The sequence below is a fragment of the Trachinotus anak genome, unplaced genomic scaffold (genome assembly GCF_046630095.1).
Source record: "Trachinotus anak isolate AG129_WGS33_773 ecotype Australia unplaced genomic scaffold, CSIRO_AGI_Tana_v1 ptg000019l, whole genome shotgun sequence".
NCBI classification, from domain to species: domain Eukaryota; kingdom Metazoa; phylum Chordata; class Actinopteri; order Carangiformes; family Carangidae; genus Trachinotus; species Trachinotus anak.
The window spans coordinates 30,018,286-30,042,500 of NW_027273870.1; the positions used below are offsets into that span (position 1 = coordinate 30,018,286).

A 24,215-nucleotide genomic window follows, 5' to 3' on the forward strand; every position below is an offset into this window, starting at 1 on the left:
TGAAGGTTGACAGAAGAAGGAATCTCATTGGTTGATTTGAACATGAGGTTGAGTCAATGACCTGCCTGCTGTATCTGTTCCACATCTGACAAACTGACTCTGTCTGCACTGATTCGCTGCAGTTTCTGCCTCTTCACTGTTCACTTTGTTTTCAGAGCTCGATGTTTGTTGGCAGCACAGAGCTGGAGGATCTCACAGGAGCAGTCCGCCATTTTTGTTACTCTTTCAGTTTGGGTTTAGCCTAGCTTAGCACAAAGACTGTTAGCTTAGCTCTGGTTGTATCCCCCCACCACCCAGATTAGTTTTAGGTTTCATGTTTATCCAGAATCAGATAAAATATCAACTGTTTGTGTGAAATTTTGTCAAAATTACTGTGAAGTCTTCAATTATAGCTAAACAGTGTTTTGTGAGGTCACAGTGAGGTTGACCTTTGACCTTTGTTTGTGCCAAATTTTAAGGGATTACCTTGAGTTCCCAAAATATTGTGGTCACAAGGCCAAAACTGTTTTGTCAGATCACTGTGACCTTTGACCTTTGAGCACCAAATTCCTATCAGTTCAGCCTCGAGTCCGAGTGAACGTTCGTGCCAAAAGTTCCCTGAAGGTGTTTTTGTGATATCGAGAACTTCACCTCCAGCTTCCTGATGAAACATCGTCTGACAGCAAACAAATGATTTCCCGGACTCTTAGTTTCAGTCACTTTTATTTCTATGCAGATTCACTGATGTGTGAATATGAAGTTTCCACCAAACAAAGCTGCTACATGTGAAATAACAACTTCAGTTTGTAGCTGATAAAAAACGAGTCCTGACTCCTCCACCTGAAGACAAATCAGATCCATCGGTTCCACCTTAAACTCATCTCCGTCATTAAAGGAACAGTTCAAGATTTTGAGTTGTCAGGGGTGTGGTTAGCTTAGCTTAGCATAAAGACTGGAAGCAGGTGGAAGCAGCTAGCCTAGCTCTGAACAAGTAGCAGCACCGTGAAGCTGATTGACTCGTTACAACTAGTCAGTTCAGAGATGTAGTGAGGACAGTGTTTGGGACACTGGTCTGAGGAGGAGAAGGTGGAGGTGGTATTAGATTCGAGGGGGAGACACATGTTCAGACGGCGAGTGTTTCCCGCCTCTTCGCAGCGAATCCTTCAGAGTCGGTGGTGAAAGTGTTTGGTTTCAGCTGCAGCAGTTTCTGTTTCAAATAAATCAGTGGGTGCAGCTTCCTCAGGTCTCGTCAGGTTTGGTCCCAGAGACCAAAACCAAACCCTGAGCAGCAGCACTGAGGCTGGAGACACTGCTCTGAAGCTCTGGGCGGATGGATACGCTGTCGTTCATCAGGAAGTAGTTCCACCTCATTACTGCCTCTTTTTACACTTTGTTTGTGAGCAGGTTGAACAGAGCGAGGTGAGCTGCTTCCATCCTGAGTCCAGCTCAGCACAGACGTGAGACTCCTCCTCCCCACACACCTGTGTCCCCTCCCTAAAGGTAAAGAAGCTTCTCTCCCAGATGCTGAACTTCTCCCTTAAAAACATAAAACATAAAAAGCTTGAAAACAGGGAAAAAGAATGTCAGACAGGAAGAATGTGACATCACAGCTACGGGGGGGTCCAGGACTCTGTCAGGTCCAGTCCTCAGGGAGGTGAAGGGAGACATTCAGGCTCCGTCAGGTCGGAGCTCGGAGGTTCTGTGCAGCCTGCAGTCGCCGTCGCCTCCTCTCCATCGCCTGCTGCTTCTTCAGCTCGATCTCTGCCGCCGAACATTTACCCAGAGCTGCAGGAGACGCAGAGGAGACGCAGAGGAGACGCAGAGGAGACAGAGGAGACACAGAGGAGACAGAGGAGACAGAGGAGAGACAGAGGAGACAGAGGAGACGCAGAGGAGACAGAGGAGACGCAGAGGAGACAGAGGAGACGCAGAGGAGACACAGAGGAGACAGGTGAGTGAAGGTGGAACAGTTTCAGGGTTCTGCAGGTTCCATTTATTCCTCACAGAGAACAAATGAATCACAGGAACATCATGAAACCATCAAAGACCTGGAGCAGAAACTGATTCAGAACAAGGAACTAAAGGTCCACGTGTGAATTTTACATGAGGTCAGAGGTCAGAGGTCAGATTGAATGAAAGGTTTTAACACTGAACAGAAACTGACGCTGTGACACCACACCTGTCTGCACACACACCTTTGCTGGTCACCGTGGAGACCGGGTTGTTTGGCCTCTTGAAGGTGAACTGGTCTTTGCTGGTGCCCCCCCCGCTGTTTCTTGCCTGTGTGTGTCTGAGAGAGTCTCTCACCGTGTGCACCTGAACGCCTGCAGCCAATAAACCACCAGCCGGTCTACCTGAACCAGCGGGGACAGGGGGGGGTTGTTTCTGGGGAAACGGCTGCTGATTGGCTGGCTGCTGGCTCCTGTTGTCCCAGGTTCTGTTGGACGGTTGCAGAGCGGCTCTCTGGTTTGACGTCTGACCGGTAAGAGTCTGTTTGGGGGACACGTGATCCACGTTCAGGATCTGGTTCTCCAGGTCTTCACACATTTCACACAGCAGGTCGTCGTCGGCCGGGTCGTCCCAAACCGGGTCCGACGAGAAGAAGGCGTCCAGGTCCTCATCCAGAAAGTCAGAGACGGCAGCTGACTGGCTGTGGGAGGGGCCTGTTTTTGTAGCAGGTGCACAGCTGGAGACACATGTCCTCTGATCCAGCTGTGTCTGTTTCTGGTCTGACCTCACTGTGTCTGATGTGAGCCGGGTTCGCTGAGACCTGGTCTCACCTGAGGAACCTTTACTGTAGGAAAACCTGCTCTGCCGAGAGTCTGTCCACGTGTCGGTCTGGATTCTCTTCACAGAGAAATCAGGATTAGACTCCAGTCTGAAAGTCGCTCTTTGTCTCGCACTTTGTTTTTCCACTTTGGAGGCAGCCGATTGGCCGAGTCCAACGCCTCCACAGGCTGAAGGCTGAAGTTCTGGTTTCTGTGTAGAGCAGTGCTGCGGAGCTGTGAACCTCAGTGGATTCTGGGTCATCTCCAGCACTAAAGATTCATTCAACAAGTCGTCGTTTTCCCAGTCGTCCTCGAACTCGTCGTTTGTTGCGCTGCCTTTAGCGTTGGTCGTGGAAACACCTGCGGCGGGAGGTTTCCCAGAAGCCTCTGAGGTGAGAGCAGGTTCTACTTGTGAGGGCTGAGCAGGCGACGCCTGACTTAAACCTCCACTTATGTGTTGAGTCGGTCCGTCAAACAGGAAATCCAAATCGTCCTCCATATGTTGATCCAGACGAGCCTGCACATCTGTCCCAGCTGCTGCGTTCACAGCCGGGTGATTGTTTCCGTGGAGCGACGCTGAAACGTGATTCTGATCGCCACTCTCAAAATCCAAGACGTCCTCAGGCAGGAGCTCCAGACTCTGCTGCAGCACGTCCTCCACTTCCTCTTCGTCCTGACGAAACATGTTGAAGTCAAACTGTTTGGCCAGTTTCAGCAGGTCGTCCACTCCGTTCGGCCTGAGGACAAACAAAACTCAATCATCAGCCTTTAAAGATGATTAAAGAGAGCGGAGTCCAGAGGTCTGGGCCGTTGGTTCTGAACCCACCTCGGGGATTTCTTCTTGGGTTTGGGACCTTGAACGTCTGGAGTGCAGGGGATGGTGGCGCTGTCTCCGATCCACTGCTGTAACGTCGGCTCTGCCACCTCCGGTCTGCCATGCTACACAAAGTGACACGACAACAAGGACGTGAGTAAGTTTCACTGAAAGCGATGGTGAATCCCAGCGTCGTGTCACCGACCTTTGGAGCGATCCTGCTGACGATCTCTGAGATGTTCACAACTCCAGCCGGGTGTTTTCTTCCTCTTTTACCTGGAGATAAAAACACAACAGTGAAACCTAATTATACAGCTTCAAACTTGACCATGAAAGAAAACAGAGAAATGCAGTAAATCTTTGACATCTGAGTATCATAAATAAAACCAATTGACTATCAGAATCGTTGCAGATTAATTTCCTGTCAATCTGCTAATTGATTAACTGATATTCAATACAACAGTAATTGAAATGAAGACGTCGGCTAACAGTAATAACACCTCAGCAGTTTACCGAGTCTGTTGGGTGAAGGCGACGTGGCGTCCCAGATGATGTCGTGCTGAAAGTCAGAGTCGTTGTGTGGAGACTCTCCACTGAAACCACCACCTGCTCTGGACCTCGGGATCCTGGTCGGGGTCTTAAAATCTGGACGAGAGGAAACACAAACAAGTGATTCAGCGTCAGATTCACAGACAACAACATTTACTGCTCAGCTGAATGAACTTCTGTGACCTCTCTGTAACACTCTTTCTCATTTTCTGCACTCCACAGGTAGGAGAGGTCAGAGGTCAGAGGTCAGGGTCCTGGAGCTGAGGGACTGATAATAACTGTCAGTTTAACATGACATACATTTGCAGTTAGTGGTGCAGTTGAGCTCATAACTGTTAAAAAACTTTAAGTTTAATATCTTTGTCAATAATGTTCACATGAGGTTTTTTTAGGGACTGATTTTATATAATCCACCGAGCGGGCCACGGAACAAAGAGCCAAACTAATTATTATTAACAAAACTACAGTTTGGTGAATTCGTTGTGCACCGAACAGAAGACCAGCAGCTCTGGTTTGTAAAAAATACATTAAGTCCTGTTTTGTGATGAAGGATACCTCTTGAATATTCATTAAAACCTAAAATTGCACAGTATTTGAATGTAGTTTGGCATGTCGCTAAGTCAGAAGGGAGACCGGGACGCTGTCAGGCTTTGTCCCGGTCACTCACCGGGCCGCTGGCCGCTGGGAGAGCCGCCCTCCGCCGCCGTCTGTGTCTGTCGGAAGCTCCTGCTCAGGCGGTTCGGTCTTAGTTGAGCCGCCTGTCGCTGCAGCGGAGCGGCTGTCGGAGCGGGCGGAGGCTCCAACTTCCCGCGGCCTCGGTTCATGGTCCCGGCGGTAACTTGGTGAAGTGTGCCCGGTGAGCCGGTGAACAGCGAACCGCACTTTAGTATTTACACTTTATTTTGTTGTTAATTCGGCCGTTCAGCGCAGCTTTTGAACGTCCCGCCATCTTTTCTTACCCAGAGTTCCTTTCGATGGTGCGTTCAAGAGCAACAAAGCTGCGCAGGCAATGTGCAACAGAGAAACTTCAAATTTAATAATATTAAGGCTGTAATGGAGGATTTTTTTTATGGTGATTAATCGAATTATTATTGTCAAAGATCGTTTGGTATAAAACATTGAGAAAATTAAAACTGTTTCCTATAAACTACAGATCTGAGGACTGGAGAGCTTCAATTATCACTATAAGATTTTTCCATGTTTCCCGTTACACAGGCAACACGTTAGTCTGATGCATTCAGGTGATCAACTCTGCCACAGTCACTAATGTTTCCATCACGACACGATGGAAAACCGTCATATTTTCTTATGACTTTGATTCACACAGAAAAAATGCAAAAAATAAAATTAAATAAATAAATAATCAATCAATAAATAAATAATAATAATAATAATAATGAATAGATAAAGAAATAGTTCACATGGTTGACAGACATTGAAATACTTCATGTGCCAATCTGCAGACAGATCCGAGTTGTGCTACAGCTCTTTGCTTCTGGAATGAAGGATGCTCTGCACTGATTGGTTGAACACCTGTGGAGACACAGGACGTGGGTTCTGTGTCTCCTGATGTCCTGAGCCTTTGTCCTGACCTGCTGCTCACAGAGAGGTGAGGCTTCAGAGGGACACACCTGAGATCCCGGAGCCAGCACAGGACAGCATACTCTCAGTAAGAAAGATGTTTAATTTTTGAGTGAAAAAAAGTTTAAAAATGACAAACAGATGATCAGAGTTGTTGCAGATTATTTTTCTGTCTCTCGACTGTTTCCATTAAAACATGTTTCAGTTGTTGTCTGCGGTCTTTCACCTCCTTCAGTGTTGATTGGGGAAATTAAACAGGTCTGTAGAAGCAGTGGTTACATGACTGTAGATTTCACAGCAGAGTTGACCAAACTATATTTATTTGATTTATCTGACTTCAAGAAATGAAGACAAAATAATGAAAACCTGAACCTAAGGCTCTTATTGCCGACTGTGTAAACCTCCACCTATAAACACATGATCAAGATAAACAACACTTTTTCACACACTTACTCCTCCCACCTGTGAGGTGTAGCTCCACCTTTGATCCATGTCAATGAGAGAAAACCCTGTGATTTCACAATAAAACCAGAGACAAAGAGCTACAGGAAGAGGAAGAGTAACACAGGAAACAAGAGCTTTAAGGTGACTGTGCAGAACAGAAAGTAAAGTCTGTCAGAGCAACAACTGAGCTGCAGTGGAGACGAGTCTGTTTCTGTCCAACAGAAGATTAAACTGAGTCCATCAGGTCTTTGTCAACAACACAGCAGAGTCTCTACCAAACACTGGTGAGTACAGCTGATCATAGTGACTGTTTTAACGAGCAGCACTAACACAAAGCTTCATCTCTCCTCAGGTGGAAGTTTCTCTCTCTTCATTTCATACTGACTCTGGTGAAATGGTCACAATATAACTGTGGCTGTTTGTCCACAGACCCTCTATAGTCCACTTTAAACAGCCTCTGGGTCAGTTCTCAGGACTCTTCTGACTCGTTACTGAAGCTCTGAGCTTCAAGTTGAGTTTCACTCATTTCCTGGTTTTAGTACTGATCACTTCTATTTCCTCTAGCTGTTTCACAATAAAAGGTTTCCACATGAAAACCAAAGGGAAGGCTTTTATTGTGAAGCAACTAGAGGAAATACAATGCAAATGGAACTTTGTTAGAAGTGCTTAAATAACTTGGTAAAAAAAAACATTATATATATAATTCAAAATGACTAGAACTAATATGTTCAATTATTATAACTGTCATCATTTTTTCCATTTAAACCAGTGGCTCTCAAATTATTTCTGCCACTTTCAGCCAAAAAAAGTTCATGTAGAATTTCAGTGAAATAAAGGTCAACATGATACCATCAGTAAACTCTTATTTGATTATTTCCCCAACATAATGTCACTCCTGCGCATCCATGCTCCCCAGTTTGAGAACCACTGGTTTAAACAAACAGAGCATTATTTTGAATAAAATCTGTTTCTTTTCTTTCGTTCTCTTTGTGTAGACATGTCTGCTGCCACCAACCTGAGGTCTGAAGATCAGTTTCTGTGCTCCATCTGTCTGGAGGTGTTCACTGATCCAGTCTCCACACCATGTGGACACAACTTCTGTAAAAACTGCATCACCGAACACTGGAACATTGGTGACAGGTGTCAGTGTCCCATGTGTAAAGAAGTTTTCTCTATAAGACCTCAGTTGAGGGTCAACACTTTGTTCTCTGAGGTGGTTGCTCAGTTCAGACATGAAGCTCAACAGAAAACCAGCAGCAGCAGCTCAGAGCAACAAGTTTCCAAACCAGGAGAAGTTCCCTGTGACGTCTGCACTGGAACCAAACTGAAGGCCCTGAAGTCCTGCCTGGTGTGTCTGACCTCCTACTGTCAGACTCACCTGGAGCCTCATCTGACAGTGTCAGGTCTGAAAAGACATCAGCTGATCCACCCTGTGGAGAACCTGGAAGACAGGATGTGTCGGGACCACGATAAACCTCTGGAGCTGTTCTGTAAGACCGACCAGACATTTGTCTGTATGATCTGCTCTGTTTCAGACCACAAGACACATGAGTTTGTTCCTCTGAAAGAAGAATATGAAGGAAAGAAGGCAGAGCTGGAGAAGACAGAGGCTGAAATTCAGCAAATGATCCAGAAGAGACGACTGAAGATTCAGGAGATCAGAGACTCAGTCAAGGTCTGTAAAGATGATGCAGACAGAGAGAAAGCAGAAGGTGTTCAGGTCTTCACTGCACTGAAGGAGTCTGTTGACAGAGGCCTGGAGCAGCTCATAAAGGAGATCGAAGAGAAACAGAAAACCACAGAGAAACAGGCTGAACACTTCATCACGGAGCTGGAACAGGAAATCTCTGAGCTGATGAAGAGAAGCACTGAGGTGGAGCAGCTCTCACTCTCTGAAGACCACCTCCACCTCCTCCAAAGCTTCCCATCCCTGAAAGCTGCTCCACCCACCAAGGACTGGACACAGGTCAGAGTCCGTCCATCCTATGAGGGGACTGTGGTGAGAGCTGTGGCTCAGCTGGAGGAGACGCTCAGTAAAGAGAAGAAGAAGCTGATTGAGGCTGAGCTGAAGAGGGTCCAGCAGTATGCAGTGGATGTGACTCTTGATCCTGATACAGCACATCCTAAACTCATCCTGTCTGATGATGGAAAACAAGTACATCATGGTGATGTGAGGAAGAATCTTCCAGACAACCCAGGGAGATTAACATTTTACGCCAATGTCTTAGGAAAGCAGAGTTTCTCTTCAGGCAGATTTTACTTTGAGGTTCAGGTTAAAGGAAAGACTGAGTGGGATGTAGGAGTGGCCAGAGAGTCGATCAACAGGAAGGGAGAAATCAAACTGAGCCCTCAGAATGGTTATTGGACAATATGGTTGAGAAATGGAAATGAGTACAAAGCTCTTGATGACCCCCGTATCCATCTCTGTCTGAAGTCTGGTCCTGAGAAGGTGGGGGTGTTTGTGGATTATGAGGAGGGTCTGGTCTCCTTTTATGACGTAGGTGCTGCAGCTCTCATCTACTCCTTTACTGGCTGCTCCTTCACTGACAAACTCCACCCATACTTCGGTCCCTGTACTAATGATGGAGGTAAAAACTCCACCCCTCTGATCATCTGTCCTGTCAGTCAAACTGAGTAGACTGATAACTCCAGCTTTTTTATGAACTGATTTTTTTTAAATTTCAGGGAACAAATGTACATTTCTACTAGGGTTGTGAACGATAAACCGATGCGACCGGATCTTCGGTTCAACAAGTGAGAGATACGGCTGCATCGGTAGCAGCCTCCTCAATCGATACGAATTATCAATGAATTCCTAGATGAATCGGTTATAGAGTCATGGATCGGGTATCGCGAGACTTTGAATCGGTTGGCGGCATTACACACGCGCCAGGTCTCTAAAACAACGCGAGAGCTGAGGCTGCCCGCGAAACGCCGTAGCTGCCTAGCTGGTATTAGCATGAGTGATAAACAAGGGACGACACGGAAAATGGAGGAGGTGGAGAACGAAAGCGTCAGCCTGACCGAAGGTGATAATGCACCGAGAAAGATTTCCAACGCATCGGGGAAACAAAAATCCCAGGTGTGGACCGTTTTTGAGTTTTATAAGAAGGAAGGGAAGCTCGAACAAAGTTTGTTGTTACTATTCTGTGCTACTTTTACCTCTGGAGTTCCCATCCAGTCTGAAAATAAATACATTGACATGTGATTTTGTTGTTCTGTTCTTTTTTTGCCAGTGCCAGTCTTTTACATATTTAAAAAGAAACTATTGTACTGTCACTTTCATCGAATCGGTCTGTAATAAAAGGACATCGTTTTTGAATTGAATTGTAACCTGTGTATCTAGATGCATATCGAATCGTTTATCACAGAGAGATGTGCAACCCTAATATCTACTGTTATTAATGTACAATTTATTTATTTTTATTTTTCTACAGAACAGATTCTTGGGTGACTTTATTATCAGATTATTATATGTATCCCATACACAGGAAACACATTAGGTTGGTGCATTTTTGTTCCAGTTAAATGAGGAGCGACACAAAGTCAGGTGGTTTTATCATCTGTTTCTATCCTGGTGAGATTTGGTTTATTTGTCTATTTTAAATAATAAATGGTTAAATGTTGCATGTTAACCTTCATGAACTGCACAGAGCTGTAAAGCCACTCTGAGATGTGTGATTTGTATTTTTGGATTATATAAATAAAATCGACTTGATTTAACACAGCTGTGTGTGTGTGTGTTACACAGTTACAGTCCTCATGACTAACATCAGAGCAGCTGTAGATCCTGGTTCACTCTGAGTCTCAGGGACATTAGACTTCAGACAGACTGGTGTGCGTTCAGAGTCCATTGGCAGCAGGGGTTGTTTGTGAAGCTGTCAGCAGCAGCTCTCCCCCTCCTCCTACTCCTTCTCCTCCGTTTCCCCAGAGGAAGGATTAGTGCGTTACATCCCGCTGGGCCGACAGCTTACACCGACTGTCGTGAACAAACTGAAGTTGCTGCTGGAGGAAACAAGTTCTCTGTAAAACCAGACAAACATACTAAATACCACGTGTCCATGGTTGTTACTGTGCAGTACCTGGTGTAAGAGGGTTAGAAAAGTCAGCCAGGGAAATGTTCTTGCATAAAAAATCCAAATTCAATTCAATTCAATTTTATTTGTATAGCGCCAAATCATAATCTTCATTATCTCAAGGCTCTTTACAGGGTCAGGTCAAGACCTCACTTTGTTACAGAGAAAAACCCAACAGTTCCCACAAAGAGCAAGCGCTTGGCGACAGGGGGGAGGAAAAACTCCCTTTAACAGGCAGAAACCTCCAACAGAACCGGGCTCAGGGTGGGGGGGTCTGCCTCGACAGGTTGGGTTTAGGAGGAGATTTTTAAAAAAGAATGGAAAACCACTCAGAGTGGATTTGGACGCCCGTCCTGACGTGACCCTGGGTTCAGGATCAAACTGCTAACCACCTGAGCCCCCTACAAGAGAGATAATGAAAATCATTAAAGTTTAAACCACCGTAGACAGACCACATAAACGTGACCAAACTAAACGATAGTTATTTCCTGCCGCCACCAGCTCCACTCTAAAGTTGTGGATAGTTCCTGGTTCCTGGGACTTTTCTTGGTCTCACCTCCGCTGAGGTGAAGAGGCAGCAGACTTCTGATTGGTCAGAGAGAATCATCACTCATGATAGTGACGTCACTATAGTAACAGTGCTGCACTGACGGGGTTCTACCAGCAGTGGAGACAGAAGACCAGTGAGACCCTCCTCATCCTCCTACATTCATTCATTCAAGAGTGAAAAGAAATGTCTCATCTTTGGCAGATGATTTGGTGATAATTAAAATATGTTTCCAAGTAGCTTCGCATGATAGCACAACATTAAAAAGTATTGATGTCAATGATCCTGTAACCTTTACTGCTAACTGCTCCTAGAACCACAGCCGTCTTCACATTGGCTGACAGAAGCAGCAGTTGCTGCTGATTGGTTAAAGCGTCAGTCATTTTTGAACACGTGTATGAACCTCCTGCTTGTCCTGTGATGAAGGCAGCACTGTAGCAGTGACCAGACGAAGAGTCAAACATCACATTCCCACCGTTGTTCTGTGAGAGCAGTTCTGGTTCCAGCTGTGGACTGAAGTGAAATCTGAGCGATTCATCACAGACGTGTCGACCTCCACCTGGCTCGCACCAGACACAGATACGCACCATAGTTCATGGCCTGTGCGTCTGAAGAGAAAACCCTGCTGCTCTAAAGAAAACACTGAGGAAAGAATCTGTGGCAGCGCTGCCAGGAGGGAGAGAGGCATCTACCTGGTTTTTACATTACACTGGCACTGGGCTAAATGGCAGTTTTTCTCCCAGTAGACATCATCTGTCTTTGAAAAGTGATCCAGGACGCTGGTGGAGGCTCATTAGAGAAGGTCTGAGCGCTTTCAGGTCGGCGGATCAGAGAGCAGTGTCGGATACGCTGCTCTCTGATCTCACCAATCTATCACTGTCTGCTTAGAAGTGCCTCAGAGCCTCCAGGGTGAAAACTGCAGCACCAACTCTGAACTGTTCGCTGCTGAAATCAAACCCCAGTTTACAAGTCAGTGTGCAGCTACAGGAGGAGGAGGTGTTGGTCTGGGACTGAAAATATTCTGTAGGATTTAAGAAACTGGGAGTCTCTCAAACTGAAACGTCACAGGCTCAACTGAATAAAGTTGCTCTGTGAACGAGACCAACACAAAACAATCTAACACAACCATTAGCCCACGTTAGCATTGCTGTGATATGCTCCACAACAACGCTAACAGTTAGCTTGCTAGCGATAGCAATACATACCAAACAAATTCATAATATTGTTAACGGCAGTTAGCTAACGTTAGCATGCTACTGTAGCCGTCACTAATGAAAACAGACATTAACATCATGTAGCATCAAGTCACTGACACATGGAGGAGAAGGAAACCAGGTCTGAGTCCAGCTGGACTTCAGCAGCTCGTAGGTTCTCCACCTCAGTACAGACCAGGACCAGATCCACGGTTGGACTGGGAAAGAGATTCAGGACTGGACTGATCCACAGGGACCAGGCTGCACAAAAGACACTGGTGGAGCGGGTAAAGACACTGGTGGAGTTGGTAAAAAAAAAACTTTTATAAACCTCTCTGGATGTGTTGACGGTCCAGCAGCCGATCAGGATTTGAGCCTGTAGTCCTCAGTCCAGTCCTCCTGTGCTCTGGACTCATCTCTTTCTTCATTGGAGCCTCTTTAGATGAAAACGTGGTTTCTTCTTCTGTGGAGGAAATTCTGAAGGTCACTTTCACCTGAACGCTGCTACTGCACTGTGTCAGCTCACCTGTGGGCGGAGCCTGTGTGTTTATAAATGTGGGGAGGAGCAACAGTTTAACAGGAGGGACTCACGTGCAGTAACATGCACACACCACCTGACCTGCTACCAAAACAAAGACCAGAGAAACTCAGATTACATCACACAGAGGGGGCGTGGCTCCATCTCTGCTCAGGACGCCATGACTCCACTTTATGTTTACACAGAGAACAGATTGTTTGCTGTTGTTTTATTTTTTTAAATTTTATTAACAGAACCTTCCATGTTCCTTCAAGAGTAAAATCACGAATATCACGGTGATTTTTCCACCAACAGATCCTGAGAGTATCACACACTAAACACTTCTCATCTCATTCTTCTTCACTTTCCACTTGAAATCATTTCTGTTATTATTATTCTGTGATTAGCCTGGGTTGTCCTGATGCTGTCTCACAGGTTAACACTGTTCTGCTGGACATTTACTTCTGCTTACTCCTGTTTAACAACGACTTTCAAACAGATGAGAACCAATCAGAGGTCAGACGTGGAGTTCCTTCTTCTTCATCCGGATTAAGTGCTGCAGATATGAAGACTTGAACAGAAGGGGGCACAGATCAGGGGCCTCAGCAGACATTGATGCTTCTTGTCACTCTTGTGTAACGTTCAGGTGCTTATAAACACAGCTACTTTCATTTATTGGCCTTTTACTGCTCTCAGGAGTCTGTCAAAGCCGGTCGAGCTTGTGCAGCATCGCTCCACCTTCACACACGGCTCCATCTGCAGCTCAGGACATTTGTTCTGCAGGTGTTGTACAGTAGATATGGAAGTCTTTGTTATGGCTCAACACCTAATTGACTGTGTGTACAGTAGTAGCTCAGCTCTTCCTAAGAGGCTTCATCTCATTAAGAACATCGACCTAATCACCTCCATTAAGCTGACTGACCCTGAGAAGCTGCTCCCTGTTTATTTTTCAAGCTGTCAGTGTGTTTCAGTCTGTTTCCTTCTGACAGGCAGGAACAGGACGCTGGTATCAGACTGAAGAGTCTGTAGTTTTTTCTTTGACTCCACTGGAAATTTACACTAATGGAAAAAATATCTGCTGTGTGGTTGTTTAACATGTTATTAAAAAAGACACCAGTGGCGAAATAAATGGACAGGATGGGGTGTCTAATTCCAAACAGTCCAGATCTGAAGCAGCTGACGCAGACGTGACGTCATGTGCTGCGTCTTCCCTTTGAGCTGCAGTCGGTCCTGGCAGCAGCTCATCTATGGAGCGGTCCACAGTTTACAGCTCGCCACGCTTCAGGTCTAATGTTCCCTGAGCCTCCCGTCACATTTCCACTTCAGCACCCACTTTAAAGTGTGCAAAAGACCCCGGTCACTGTTTCACCACCGGCCTATGAAGCGGCTCTGTCACGTCCATCTGAAGCTGCTCAAGACGTCACCCGCAGCAGGTTCAGTGTCTTTAATGCTGCATTTACTGCCACTGACCGTGTCAGAAGGTCCCAGAGCAAAGAGAGAAGCAGAGAGGACTCAGTTTCTGAGGGGAAGCAGGACATCTTCATCACACAGGGCTCAGCTCCAGGCCTGGTCTCAGTCCACAGCAGACGGACAAAGACAATGAAACGTCAGGAGTGAACAAGTCCTCAAACCTACAAGAACACATGAAGAGCTTATAAAGTATAAAAATATGATACTCAACCTCTGATCAGTGTCTTCAGAGATTTTCTGCCTGTCGTCTGAGCACAGTTCAAGCCTGGAGTCCATGTCACATGAGCAAAGAGGCTGAAGCTTCCAGGTTCCTGCTGCAATCTTTATGCTAAGCTAGGCTAAATAGCTCCTTCTTCAAATGACTCAGGTCAGAATGAAGTCAGGATTTCATGCAGGGCAGTGATCGCACTCCAGTTCCCAACAGTCCAGTAAAGACTGTTCATAAATCCAAACGATGCGTGTGGAGCGAGCTGACTTCTCTCTGGACCACACGATCAGCATCCAGACACCGAGGGGGGAGTTAGACCAAACAGAACTGTCATCCTGAGCAGAGACAAGGTTCTGGACCAGCTCACTGCTTCATGTTCAGGTTCTCTGACACAGGCCCAGCTGATCCTACAGCTGATCCAGCAGCTGATCCAGCAGCTGATTCTGTCAGACACAGTCTGATCCAGATCTGTCAAACTGATCACCTGATCAAACTGCCTCATGGCTGCAGAGTCCTGGTCCTGGTCCTGGTCGACGATGACGATGACGATGACGATGATGATGATGATGATGATGGTAGCTCTTGCTCATGTTGTAATTTACCTGCACTCTCAGGGGAAGAGTTGACAACTGTGTTTTATAAACGAGGTTGACTTCCTGTCTCCCGTTGGTGTAAACTGACCTCCACTCCTCCCTTCCTCCCTCGTCTCCCCCGCCTCATCTCCTCCACTTCCTGTCCCCAGGTAACCATGATCCTCCCCCTCCCTGAGTCTCTGGATCCTCTGTGTGACACTGAACACCTTCCTCTTTTGCCCCTCACTCATTGAATCCCTCCTGAAGCAAGCTTTTAATTAAAGGCAATAAATTACCCAACTTCCCTTTCAGCTGGCCTGGATCCCACAGAAGGGGGCTGTGAACAGAGAGGGTGGGGGTGTGGGGGGTGGGGGCTCATGGCGGCTGTTGATGGACCAGTGGGTCACACGTCCAGACCCGGAGGAGGCAGATTAATGTCTCCCTGGAATGTGGGTCTGCTCAGACTGACCCTCATTCAGTCAGGAGTGGGTTTGTTTAGAGAAACCTCGTTACCTCAGCGAGCTCGCCGCCTGCAGCCACAGAGGGCCCCCCCCCCCTCTGAGTACGAGCCCCCGCTGCTCCTCAGGACCAATTTATCACCATCAGTACAAATCTGCTGCTTCCTTCCTGCTGAGAGAAACAGACAGAACCAACTGTGATGCATGTGGACACCAAAGAAGAAGACTGAACCACCTGACTCCTGTCCTCCATGATCCAGCCTCCACCTGAGATCAGACCCAACACCTACAGCCTCCAACCACAGCTCTGAGACACAGAGGAGACGTCTCACTGCTGAGTGCAATTTCAACAAAACAGAATTTTAAATTTTCAACTCAGACTTTTTTATTATTATTTTCTTCATGGAGCAAAGAGCTGATCTAAAACTACGGTGGCCCTGAGAGATCAAAACACTGCAACTGAAGAAAACACAAACACATTCAGAAAACATCTTCTTCATCAGTGTGTCCCAGCTGGTGCACACTGATGAAGATGTTTCCTAATTGTGTTTGTGTTTTGTCTGTTTGTGTGTGTTTTCTTAGGCTGCAGTGTTTTGAGCTCTCAGGGCCACCGTAGAAAACAGAGCCATGAAAAAGGTTCAGGACCCGGATCTGAAGAGACAAAAACTGGATTTAGGCCCTGATCAGAGACAGAGTAACTGAAGAGTTCAAATCACAGTGTGAACGTCAGACAGTAAAAACACACACATATATATTTATATACCACACACACACACACACACACACACACACACACACACACTCTCATCTGATGTTTTCTTATTCAATAATTCATGACTGAGATGTTTCATGATCTTCATAGATCATGTGACTGATGATAATCTACAGAGACATTTTTACCACGATCGAGATTTATTTTGTCTCATCATGGGACAAACGGGTCTTTGTGTGTTTGACCTTTGACCCCACAGGAAACACAGAAAAGTGTAGAGTTCTTGTCACACACTTTATCATTTTTTGTTTGTTGCTTTGTGCATTTGTGGTTTTGTGTTGTCTGATGTTTCATGTTGAACTGGGTCCATGTGTTTTTTCTCTCTGTTGTTTATGTGTAAATGAAACAGATGATTGTGTTTTTGTGTTGACCTTGCTCTGAGATGCTGCATTCACTGTCCAGTTGATCTGTGGGAAATTACACTCAACTACACCTGCACATTTGTTAATCTCCCTCAGATGTGACTCTTGTTTGTTTTGCTGTGATGTTGTTGTTGTTGTTATTGTCGTCGTCACCAGCTGCAGCTCGACCGCCACACTCTTTACTTCCTCTGACATGTTTTTTATCACTGCTCTTTTTGCAGTTCTGAGTGAACTCGTCTGATTCCCAGCCGCCTCTCGGCTCCTGACTCTCAGCTTTAAAGACACAGATGAAGGCAGTTTCCTGCGTCCCCTAAAGAGGGCAGTCAAACATGGGAGTTGGAGGTGCCGCCTGTCAGTCAGCCGGGGGGAGCTGAGGGAGGCGAGCAGCACCGAGGACGACGCATGTTTGCTTCAACTCTCTTCAAAAATAATCTCCAAATGTCAGCGGGACCATTAGACTCATCTGGAGCCAGAGCCCGGCTCCAAACTTGTAATAGATTTTAAGAGGAAGATAAATGATCTCTTTGAAATGAGGTGTATCTAGGAAACTCCCAGCGGCCCAGAGAGCAGAGCCATTGAGGGGGGCAACTGGAGCATGAGGGGGGAACTAATCTCTCCATTTAAGAGTTTGGAGCAGATTTTCGTGAACCACCTTTTTTCCCTCCTCAGCTGAATTCCAGTGGAATAGTTGCATCAGAGGCCGAGGACCAGAACCAGCGGGGTCAGACCTGGACCCGGACTACGTTTCCTCTTCAAACCAAAGCGACTCTCACAAATCACACATGAAATCCTGGTCCCCCTCGGTCCTGCTGAAGGGTTCTTGGCCTGGTCCCCAGACCTGCACCAGCTCCTTCAGCGCGTTGATGTGATGTGAATTGAAGTGAATTGAGCTGAGCGGCCATGTTGGCACGTGGAAGTGGAAAAAGAAGGAGAAGGAATAACCTGACAATGTGGAGGCTAATGTCGTTTGGCTGAAACGATTCTTTATAGTTGTGTTTACTCTGACAGAGCCGCGTCGTGTTTCCAACCACAGAATAAAGTTTGTACCTCAAAGTAGAAACAGTGGAAAAATACTCAGAAGTAAAAATCCTGTGAAGAACAAATAAACAAGTGATCGCAGCAGAGTCACAGAAATGACTGAGTTCAGTTCTGCTGTCAGCTCAAACCTCCGTCCAACAAAGTCTTGTCTTATCTTGAACACAGCCTGACTGCTGCTGGATCCCAGGGTTTAAAAAGCTCATACACTGTGTTTTTTTTAACCTGACTGTGCTCAGGACATTTTACAGTGTTAACATTGCACGATTAATAAAAACTGCTCCCAGATCTTTTTCGAGGACTTTTTCAGTGATGATCTGAAACTTGTTATCATTAAATAAAACTAATGAAAAACTAAAACTAGCAGTGAAAAAAGCTTTTTCTTTATCTCAAATAAAAATAAAAACGAAGCTTTATTAAAAAAAATAAATAAAAAGAAGGACTAATTAAAACTGTTGTGTGTTTAAAAAAATAAACTAAACTAAAGCATCTTTAGTTTTCCCTCTGTTAGTTTACTGTGGTGTTTTACATGGAGCAGAATCTCACAGCTGAGTTTCATTACACACTGTTTCTGACCTTTTTGAATCTCACCCCTGACAAATAATAAAAAAAACTAAAACTAACACTGAGACTTATAAAAACTAAACTGAAACTAAAAATTTTCAAAAAACTAAAATTAGACCAACAAACCTGCTTCAAAGACAAATTAAAACTAAACTGAAATTAAAAACAAAAAGTCAAAACGAGGTTAAAATAAAAACTATTATAACCCTGATGATCTGGTTCAGAATCACACCACACACCATCATGAGACAGGTGCAGTCTGTACTTATCCATGGAATCATCTCTTATATGTTTCATTAATTATCACATTATGACAAATTGATTTCAAGAACTTTCTCTATGTAAATAAAGTTTATCATCATTCATTTATAACCTGCATCACTTTTGTCTCGTGATGTATATGAACCGTTTCTGCCTGAACAGAATCCTGCAGTTTTCCCTCCTGACAAATCAGACTGAACTTCAGCTGAATGTAGATTTAAAGTAGAATTAGCTCAGAAGTGACGCTAACAAAGATGCTAGCTGAGTGAAAACAGCTGTTAGTGAGTATTTGGCTGTTTGTGTTGAATTGTATTGACTCGGCTTCACATTGATTATCATCAACTCTCAGCAACAAACCAACACATCTGAACCTGTTTGAATCACAAACATTAAACCTTTAGCTACAGGCTAAACAAGCTAGCACCTGAACCAAACATGCTAATTATTCCACAGTTTAAAACCGGTTCATCTGTAAACCTGATAAAAAAAACGACCAGTCAGCAGCAGCCGAGACTGACGGACATTTAAAGGATGATGTAAATCACATCTTCACTCTTCACCTGCAGCAGGTGGGGTGACCTCGTGGTGCGTTCAAAGCTTTGCCAAATGAAACCGACAGCAGCTGTTCAAAAATACTGTCGTCCACAAACCAGCATCTGGACGTCAACATGATCCTGAACATCACTTTGCCCCAAAATAGGAGAATGCTGAAATAATTTTCCAGGACATTTTACTTTTTCCCTCATTCTCCATGTATTTTCCAGGACTGGAAAACTGGTCAACTGTGTCCAGGTTTTCCAGGTTTTCCAGGATGCATGGCAACCATGAAACTAACCACGCAGCAGTTTCTAAATGACCTCAAACGTATCTTTGACACTTCTTGTTACTTGTTGACCGACAGATCAAATATATCTGCAGTGAGTGAATATTGGCAGATGTTTTGGATTTTTTGTCGGACTCTGGGCATTGAAGTATTTTTAACTGGTCAAGTAGTAAATAAGGAAAAAAGAAAAGACAAAGTAAAAGAAGGAGGAGGACGAACAGGGAAGATGGAGGAGAAAAGGTAAGAAATAAGGAAACAAAGAAAGCAATCGAACAGTAAGTTTGGAAAAAATAAAGTGAGGGTAGAAGAAAGGAAGAAGGAAATAAAAAAAGAGTTTATCTCATGTAAAAACTACTCCTGCTGTAACCACGTCTCCTAGAGATAATACACAACTAATTTACAGCAGCAAAAAAAACATAATGCTGATTAACTTCTTTATCAACTTAATGTGGAAATGCTTTTAAAGCACATTTCTACTGAACCTTCACTGAACTCTTTTCTCACAAACTTCGCTTTTAGAAACTAAACCAAGATTTGATTTTAGGAAAAAGAAACATTGAGTTTAGAGAAAAACTCTGATCAATCGGAAAATAAATTTATGGTTTTAAGAACCAGAAACCATCTCAGTGTAGTTTTACATCTCCTCTCTCAGGCTTCTCTCTGGAGCTCTAGTAACAGGTCAGTCAGCCAATCAGAAGAGAGGATCTGAGCCTCTCTTCTGATTGGCTGACTGTTTTCTGAGTGATCCAATAAAAATATAACAGATTTCAGGTAAACACTCAGAGAAACCAAATCCTGAAAGGTTGGCTGGTGGGTCCAGGTGGGCGGGGCTTGGGCGTGGCTGAGGGTGGTGACTGCTTTGTTGTGACATCACAAAGTTCCAGAAGTCCTGATGGCTGGTTTTAAGGCTCAGTGTCTGAATACAGGCTGTGTGCATTTCTCTGTGGACTGAGGCTTTGATACTTTCACAGTATTAATATAGAACCTAGACCTGCTTTATAATCACAAACCTACCTTTAGACTGTGTGGAGCTTTAACAATTAACATGATCTTTGCCTAAACTAAAACACACAGGGCTCAGTTTGTCAGTGAACATAATCCAGGTAACAACTATATTTTCCTGAAAACATGTTGGTACAAAATTATCTGTATATGAAAGTAATTTCTAGGCGACAGGGCTGCATCAGGAAAATGTAAAGGAGTCGCCAACCAGGACGTGTAAACTCAGTTAGTTCCTGCCTCTGTTGTCAGGTGTCATACACACCTGAGAGCTTCTGCAGAGCCTGACAACACTGTTCAGTCTTCACACAAGGAGCCAGAAGCATGAAAACATTAATACAGTGACAAAGCTGCTTCACTCTTTTATTTCAGAACAACAGGAGTCTATGAAAAAAGACAAACACACACAGTGTGAGAGGAGAAACACACCCATCTCTTTCATTGTAAAACTGAATATTATGTAAAATGCAGCTGCAGCAGAGCGCGTGGTTCGACCTGCCTCCAAGAGTCCAGTGAAGACAGCGCCCTGCCACATGACCTCAGTCTGAGACGTCTGTCTGGCTTCCTCCTCAGGAAACACAGACTTCAGCTTCTTGTTGATACCAGTTCATCGGCTGCAGGGGAGGTTGTGCTGGTTTAAAATGTCTACCTGGGGCCTCCGTAGCCACAGCCCAGAGAATTGAGCAGAATCTGTTGATTTCTGTCACAGGAAGTGATCAAATGCAGAGACGCCATATTGTCGTTTGTTTCCTGACTCCAGGTGTGACAAACATCTGTCCTCACATTCTCTGTTTTTGTGCTTCAGCTGGAGGATCTCAGTAACAAAGCCTCTCCGGTCGCCCCGGAGACGGCAGTGACAGAGGTGGGGTGTTTCCACATCAGGCCAGGTAGATGCCCAGAGGGGGTGGGGCTCAGGGGACGGGCAGGGAAGGAGGTGTGGGGTCCTGCTCCACACCGCTGCCATGGAGGTCTGCAGACCTGCTGAAGGAGTCCTGCAGAGAGAGCAGAAGGCAACGACTCATCAACAGGAAGTGGACTTCAACACAAACTGATCTGAGGAGAGAGCACGCGGTGGCTCCGGCAGCTGCAGAGCAGACGCCACCACGCTCCACAGAGCTGGAAAACAAACATGGCTGCCGAGTCTGAAGAGAGGCTGCGTGAGGAGGTCGGCCGCCACCCCCACCTTGACACCTCGTGTGTAACAGGACACAAAGACAAATGTCTTGTGATTCTTCTTTCACTGATGTCGCCATCTTGATTTGATTCACCGTGTGCACGCAGCCAAAACCCAGACGAGGCTCCTCTGTGCACGTGCAGCGCACGTATGAAAACAACGACTACGAGTCCACAAGTGACACCACAACCTGTCTCTGTTCTGGGCCCCCAGTCTGGAGCAGTCCTCCGTGTGTGTGTGTGTGTGTGTGTGTGTGTTGTGGCTGCATGCATGGCTGCATCAGATCCCAGCTGACAGGTGTATTGTTTCCACGGAGCCAGTGACGGCAGAGGGAAGAAAGACTAACGCTGCTCCTGAAGACTGTTAATTGACTTTGGTCTGAGTGATGTTGCCGAATGGCTGACCACATATTTACCCCCCCCCCCCATCTCCACACTTCCTTCTTCACCCATAAACGCCTCCTAATCTCCCGTCCCCACGCTGCCTTCACTGCCCCGTCCCTGCCTCATCATGGAAACTGCTGACGCAGTACCTGGAGTCTGTGTAATCAGATCAAGAGATGAGAGCGTCTCACTAATGATCAGGAGAGAATCTCAGAGGATTCATTGACCTTTAGATCAGAGGAGCTGCTTTAATTAGTACAACGTCTTCTTGTTGTGTAGCATCTGTTTGCTGTTGTCGTCTTTAAGTCGCTTTGTGGGTTTGTCCAGGTGACACCCAGGGGCCCAGACACCCAGGGGCTCTAGAAACCTCTGGTTTACTCTATTAGATTGAAGTTTTTAAGAGCTGATTGGTCTCTACTTTTCTCTACGATGACGCTGTCTCCTCCTTCATCTTCATCATCTTCATGGACACAGACAACCTCCTACACAGGAGCAGGACACACTAATCACTGGTGTGTGTTTGTCTCTTTGGAGCTGTTTGAGTTTGTAACAATTCATGTGTAACAGTTCAGGGGCCCGGAGGGTGAGGGCCCTTGATTATGATATAATGACTGTAGGTGATTGAAGAGAATCGGACAGAATCAGACAGTCAGTGTGTTCTGGACTGGTCCAGTCTGGTCTGGACTCACGTGGTCTCTTGGGACTGTGGGCGGCTCCTCAGGCTGCAGGGTGGAGCTGGTGGTGCTACATGTAGTGCCACTGTCCCTCCACACCCATCCCCATCCCCACACCACCTATAGGACCTGCAGGACACACACACACACACACAGTTTTAACGTCCATGCACCAGAATCATGTGGGGGACTCTTACATCGTCATGTTATTTCTTTGTGTTTTGAATGAACTTTAGAAATAAACTGGATTTGATGTGTCTGTGTGTGTGTGTGTGTGTGTGTGTGTGTGTGTGTGCGCGCGCGCGTGTGTGTGTGTGTGTGTGTGTGTGTGTGTGTTTACCAGGTGGTCTGATTCCCATGTGTGTCTGTCCGTCCATGACGAAGCCTCCCATTGGCTGACCATCTGGGCCGTACGGTCCTGCCTGGCTCACTGAGGACAGAGAGAGAAACGACTGTTTAATTATCTCACTGTGACGTGTACACTTGGGGGGGGGGGGGGTCACACACACACACACAGAAATGATTGACCTTCAGTTCTTCATGTTGAGCTGATGATGTCGTCCTGCTGCTGTTTTCATGTCCACGAACGCAGCGACCGGCTGAAGCTAATAATGTTTTACATGTATGAAGAGTTGCACAGTAACTGATGTATAAACTCCTCAGGCTGTGACTTCAGTCCTGTAGTCGGCTCATTTCAGTGAAGTTAGTTCTCGCCGACATCCTCCTGCTCCTCTGAGGATGAACCCCAAGCATTCTGATGACCCCCTGACCTTTGACCTTTCCCGCAGCCCGACCTTTAGAATAAAGTTTACATTGAAGATCTTGGCTGTGAGACTGTGACGGTCAGTGTTTTATATTTAGAGCTGCAGCAGTTGGGACGCTGTGTTGTTGCATTTTAAGCCTCCTATTTACTCTGCAGCTGTTTGTGGTGTAGAATATTTGGCATCTGATGTTGGGAGGAGGTGGAGGAGGAGGAGGAGGAAGAGGAGGAGGTGGAGGAGGAGGAGGAGTCATTAGTCAGTGATGAGATGACGTTAAATGAAACATTTTCATCCTCGTGGGGAAAGTTTCCTCCTGACAGTGAAGCTCTTCAGTCACATGACCAGGACTAAAGTCTTCAGCAGTTTCTCATCGCCGTCGTCAGGCAGCGTATCCAAGCTTTTGTGTGGGAGTCGGGCCCCGGGGTTAATGCTAACAAAGCTTAGGGGCCAAAAGGCTAGCAGGACTTTGGCCCTGCTTCAGCTGGGCTCGTTTGTTTTAATCCCAGGTTAAAATGTTCAATGGAGCAGCCGGGCGAAGCGATTAGCATCTTTGTCTGCAGCTAATCCTGCCGGGCCTCTCACCTCACTGTAACACACCGAGGAGGGAACAGGGAGGGCGCCGTGCTCACACCAGCTTCCTGGTCAGCTTTCACTATGTGGACGGCAGAGAACTCCTCATCCATGAGGACCAACCTGGATCTGCTCCTCCAGGACCTGAGGCTCCTGATCCAGGTTTCTGGTTCCAGGTCCTGAACTGAACATCGGTAAATGTGACTGTTGCTGAAAACAATATGGATCTGAGTGTCGCCGGTGCAGAGACATATACAACCAGCCAGGTCTTAGAATCTGGGTTATAGGGTTGGGGGGGGGGTTAGGGTTAGAGTTGGGGGGGTTGCTTTCGTCTCTGTTTTGTTGTTTTACTGTTTCTAATCTCTCTCATCATCTTTAATGAAGTACACTGTTTGTCTTCTCTCTTTAACTTCCCCTCTGTGCTGCTCCTCTCTGACCGAACCTTTGTTGTTAAAGGTGCCTTATAAATAAAGTTATTATTAAAAAAAATAAAGCCTACGACAGTGTCTCCAGCAAAAGACCAGTCAATAAAAATCAAGTAGAATCACGATGAGCTCCAGTAAAAGACGTGTATGACTCTGCTGTTCTGTCAGCTCCAGTTTTCAGAGTAAAAGCCTCTGATTCAGGATCTGGTCTGATGTGGTCTCTGAGTTCAGCTAAG

The 24,215-nt window shown here is 45.8% G+C and overlaps 3 protein-coding genes across 3 annotated transcripts in view; 1 reads left to right on the forward strand and 2 right to left on the reverse strand.

Annotated features, from left to right (window-relative positions):
• Window positions 1-683: 683 nt before the first annotated feature.
• etaa1a (ETAA1 activator of ATR kinase a) lies at window positions 684-5,080 on the reverse strand. Its single transcript, XM_071504846.1, has 6 exons — window positions 4,778-5,080; window positions 4,075-4,206; window positions 3,767-3,837; window positions 3,574-3,686; window positions 2,175-3,484; window positions 684-1,764 (listed from the first exon to the last, which is right to left on the reverse strand). Exons 1-6 carry the CDS (start codon window positions 4,932-4,934, stop codon window positions 1,658-1,660), a joined length of 1,890 nt encoding a protein of 629 aa, XP_071360947.1. The 5' UTR covers window positions 4,935-5,080; the 3' UTR covers window positions 684-1,657.
• Window positions 5,081-6,278: 1,198 nt separating this feature from the next.
• On the forward strand, window positions 6,279-8,909 carry LOC139636622 (E3 ubiquitin-protein ligase TRIM39-like). Its single transcript, XM_071504847.1, has 2 exons — window positions 6,279-6,419; window positions 7,131-8,909. The coding sequence occupies exon 2, from the start codon at window positions 7,133-7,135 to the stop codon at window positions 8,771-8,773; it is 1,641 nt and encodes a 546-aa protein (XP_071360948.1). The 5' UTR covers window positions 6,279-6,419; window positions 7,131-7,132; the 3' UTR covers window positions 8,774-8,909.
• An 11,933-nt stretch (window positions 8,910-20,842) lies between these two features.
• The window catches only part of meis1a (Meis homeobox 1 a), a 30,595-nt gene continuing 27,222 nt past the window's right edge, over window positions 20,843-24,215 (reverse strand). Inside the window, exons 11-13 of the mRNA XM_071505205.1 lie at window positions 22,564-22,653; window positions 22,239-22,352; window positions 20,843-20,984 (exon numbers count right to left, since the gene is read on the reverse strand). Coding sequence (XP_071361306.1) covers window positions 22,294-22,352; window positions 22,564-22,653 — 149 coding nt within the window. The 3' untranslated portion in view covers window positions 20,843-20,984; window positions 22,239-22,293. The remainder of the gene's footprint in view (window positions 20,985-22,238; window positions 22,353-22,563; window positions 22,654-24,215) is intronic.

Coding starts and splice junctions, on each gene's coding strand:
- LOC139636622 (XM_071504847.1), top strand. CDS start 7,133: ATGTCTGCTGCCACCAACCTGAGGTCTGAAGATCAGTTTCTGTGCTCC.
- etaa1a (XM_071504846.1), bottom strand. CDS start 4,934: ATGAACCGAGGCCGCGGGAAGTTGGAGCCTCCGCCCGCTCCGACAGCC. Junction 4,207..4,777: donor TCCCAGCGGCCAGCGGCCCG/GTGAGTGACCGG, acceptor CCTCTCGTCCAG/ATTTTAAGACCCCGACCAGG. Junction 3,687..3,766: donor TCAGCAGGATCGCTCCAAAG/GTCGGTGACACG, acceptor CACTTTGTGTAG/CATGGCAGACCGGAGGTGGC.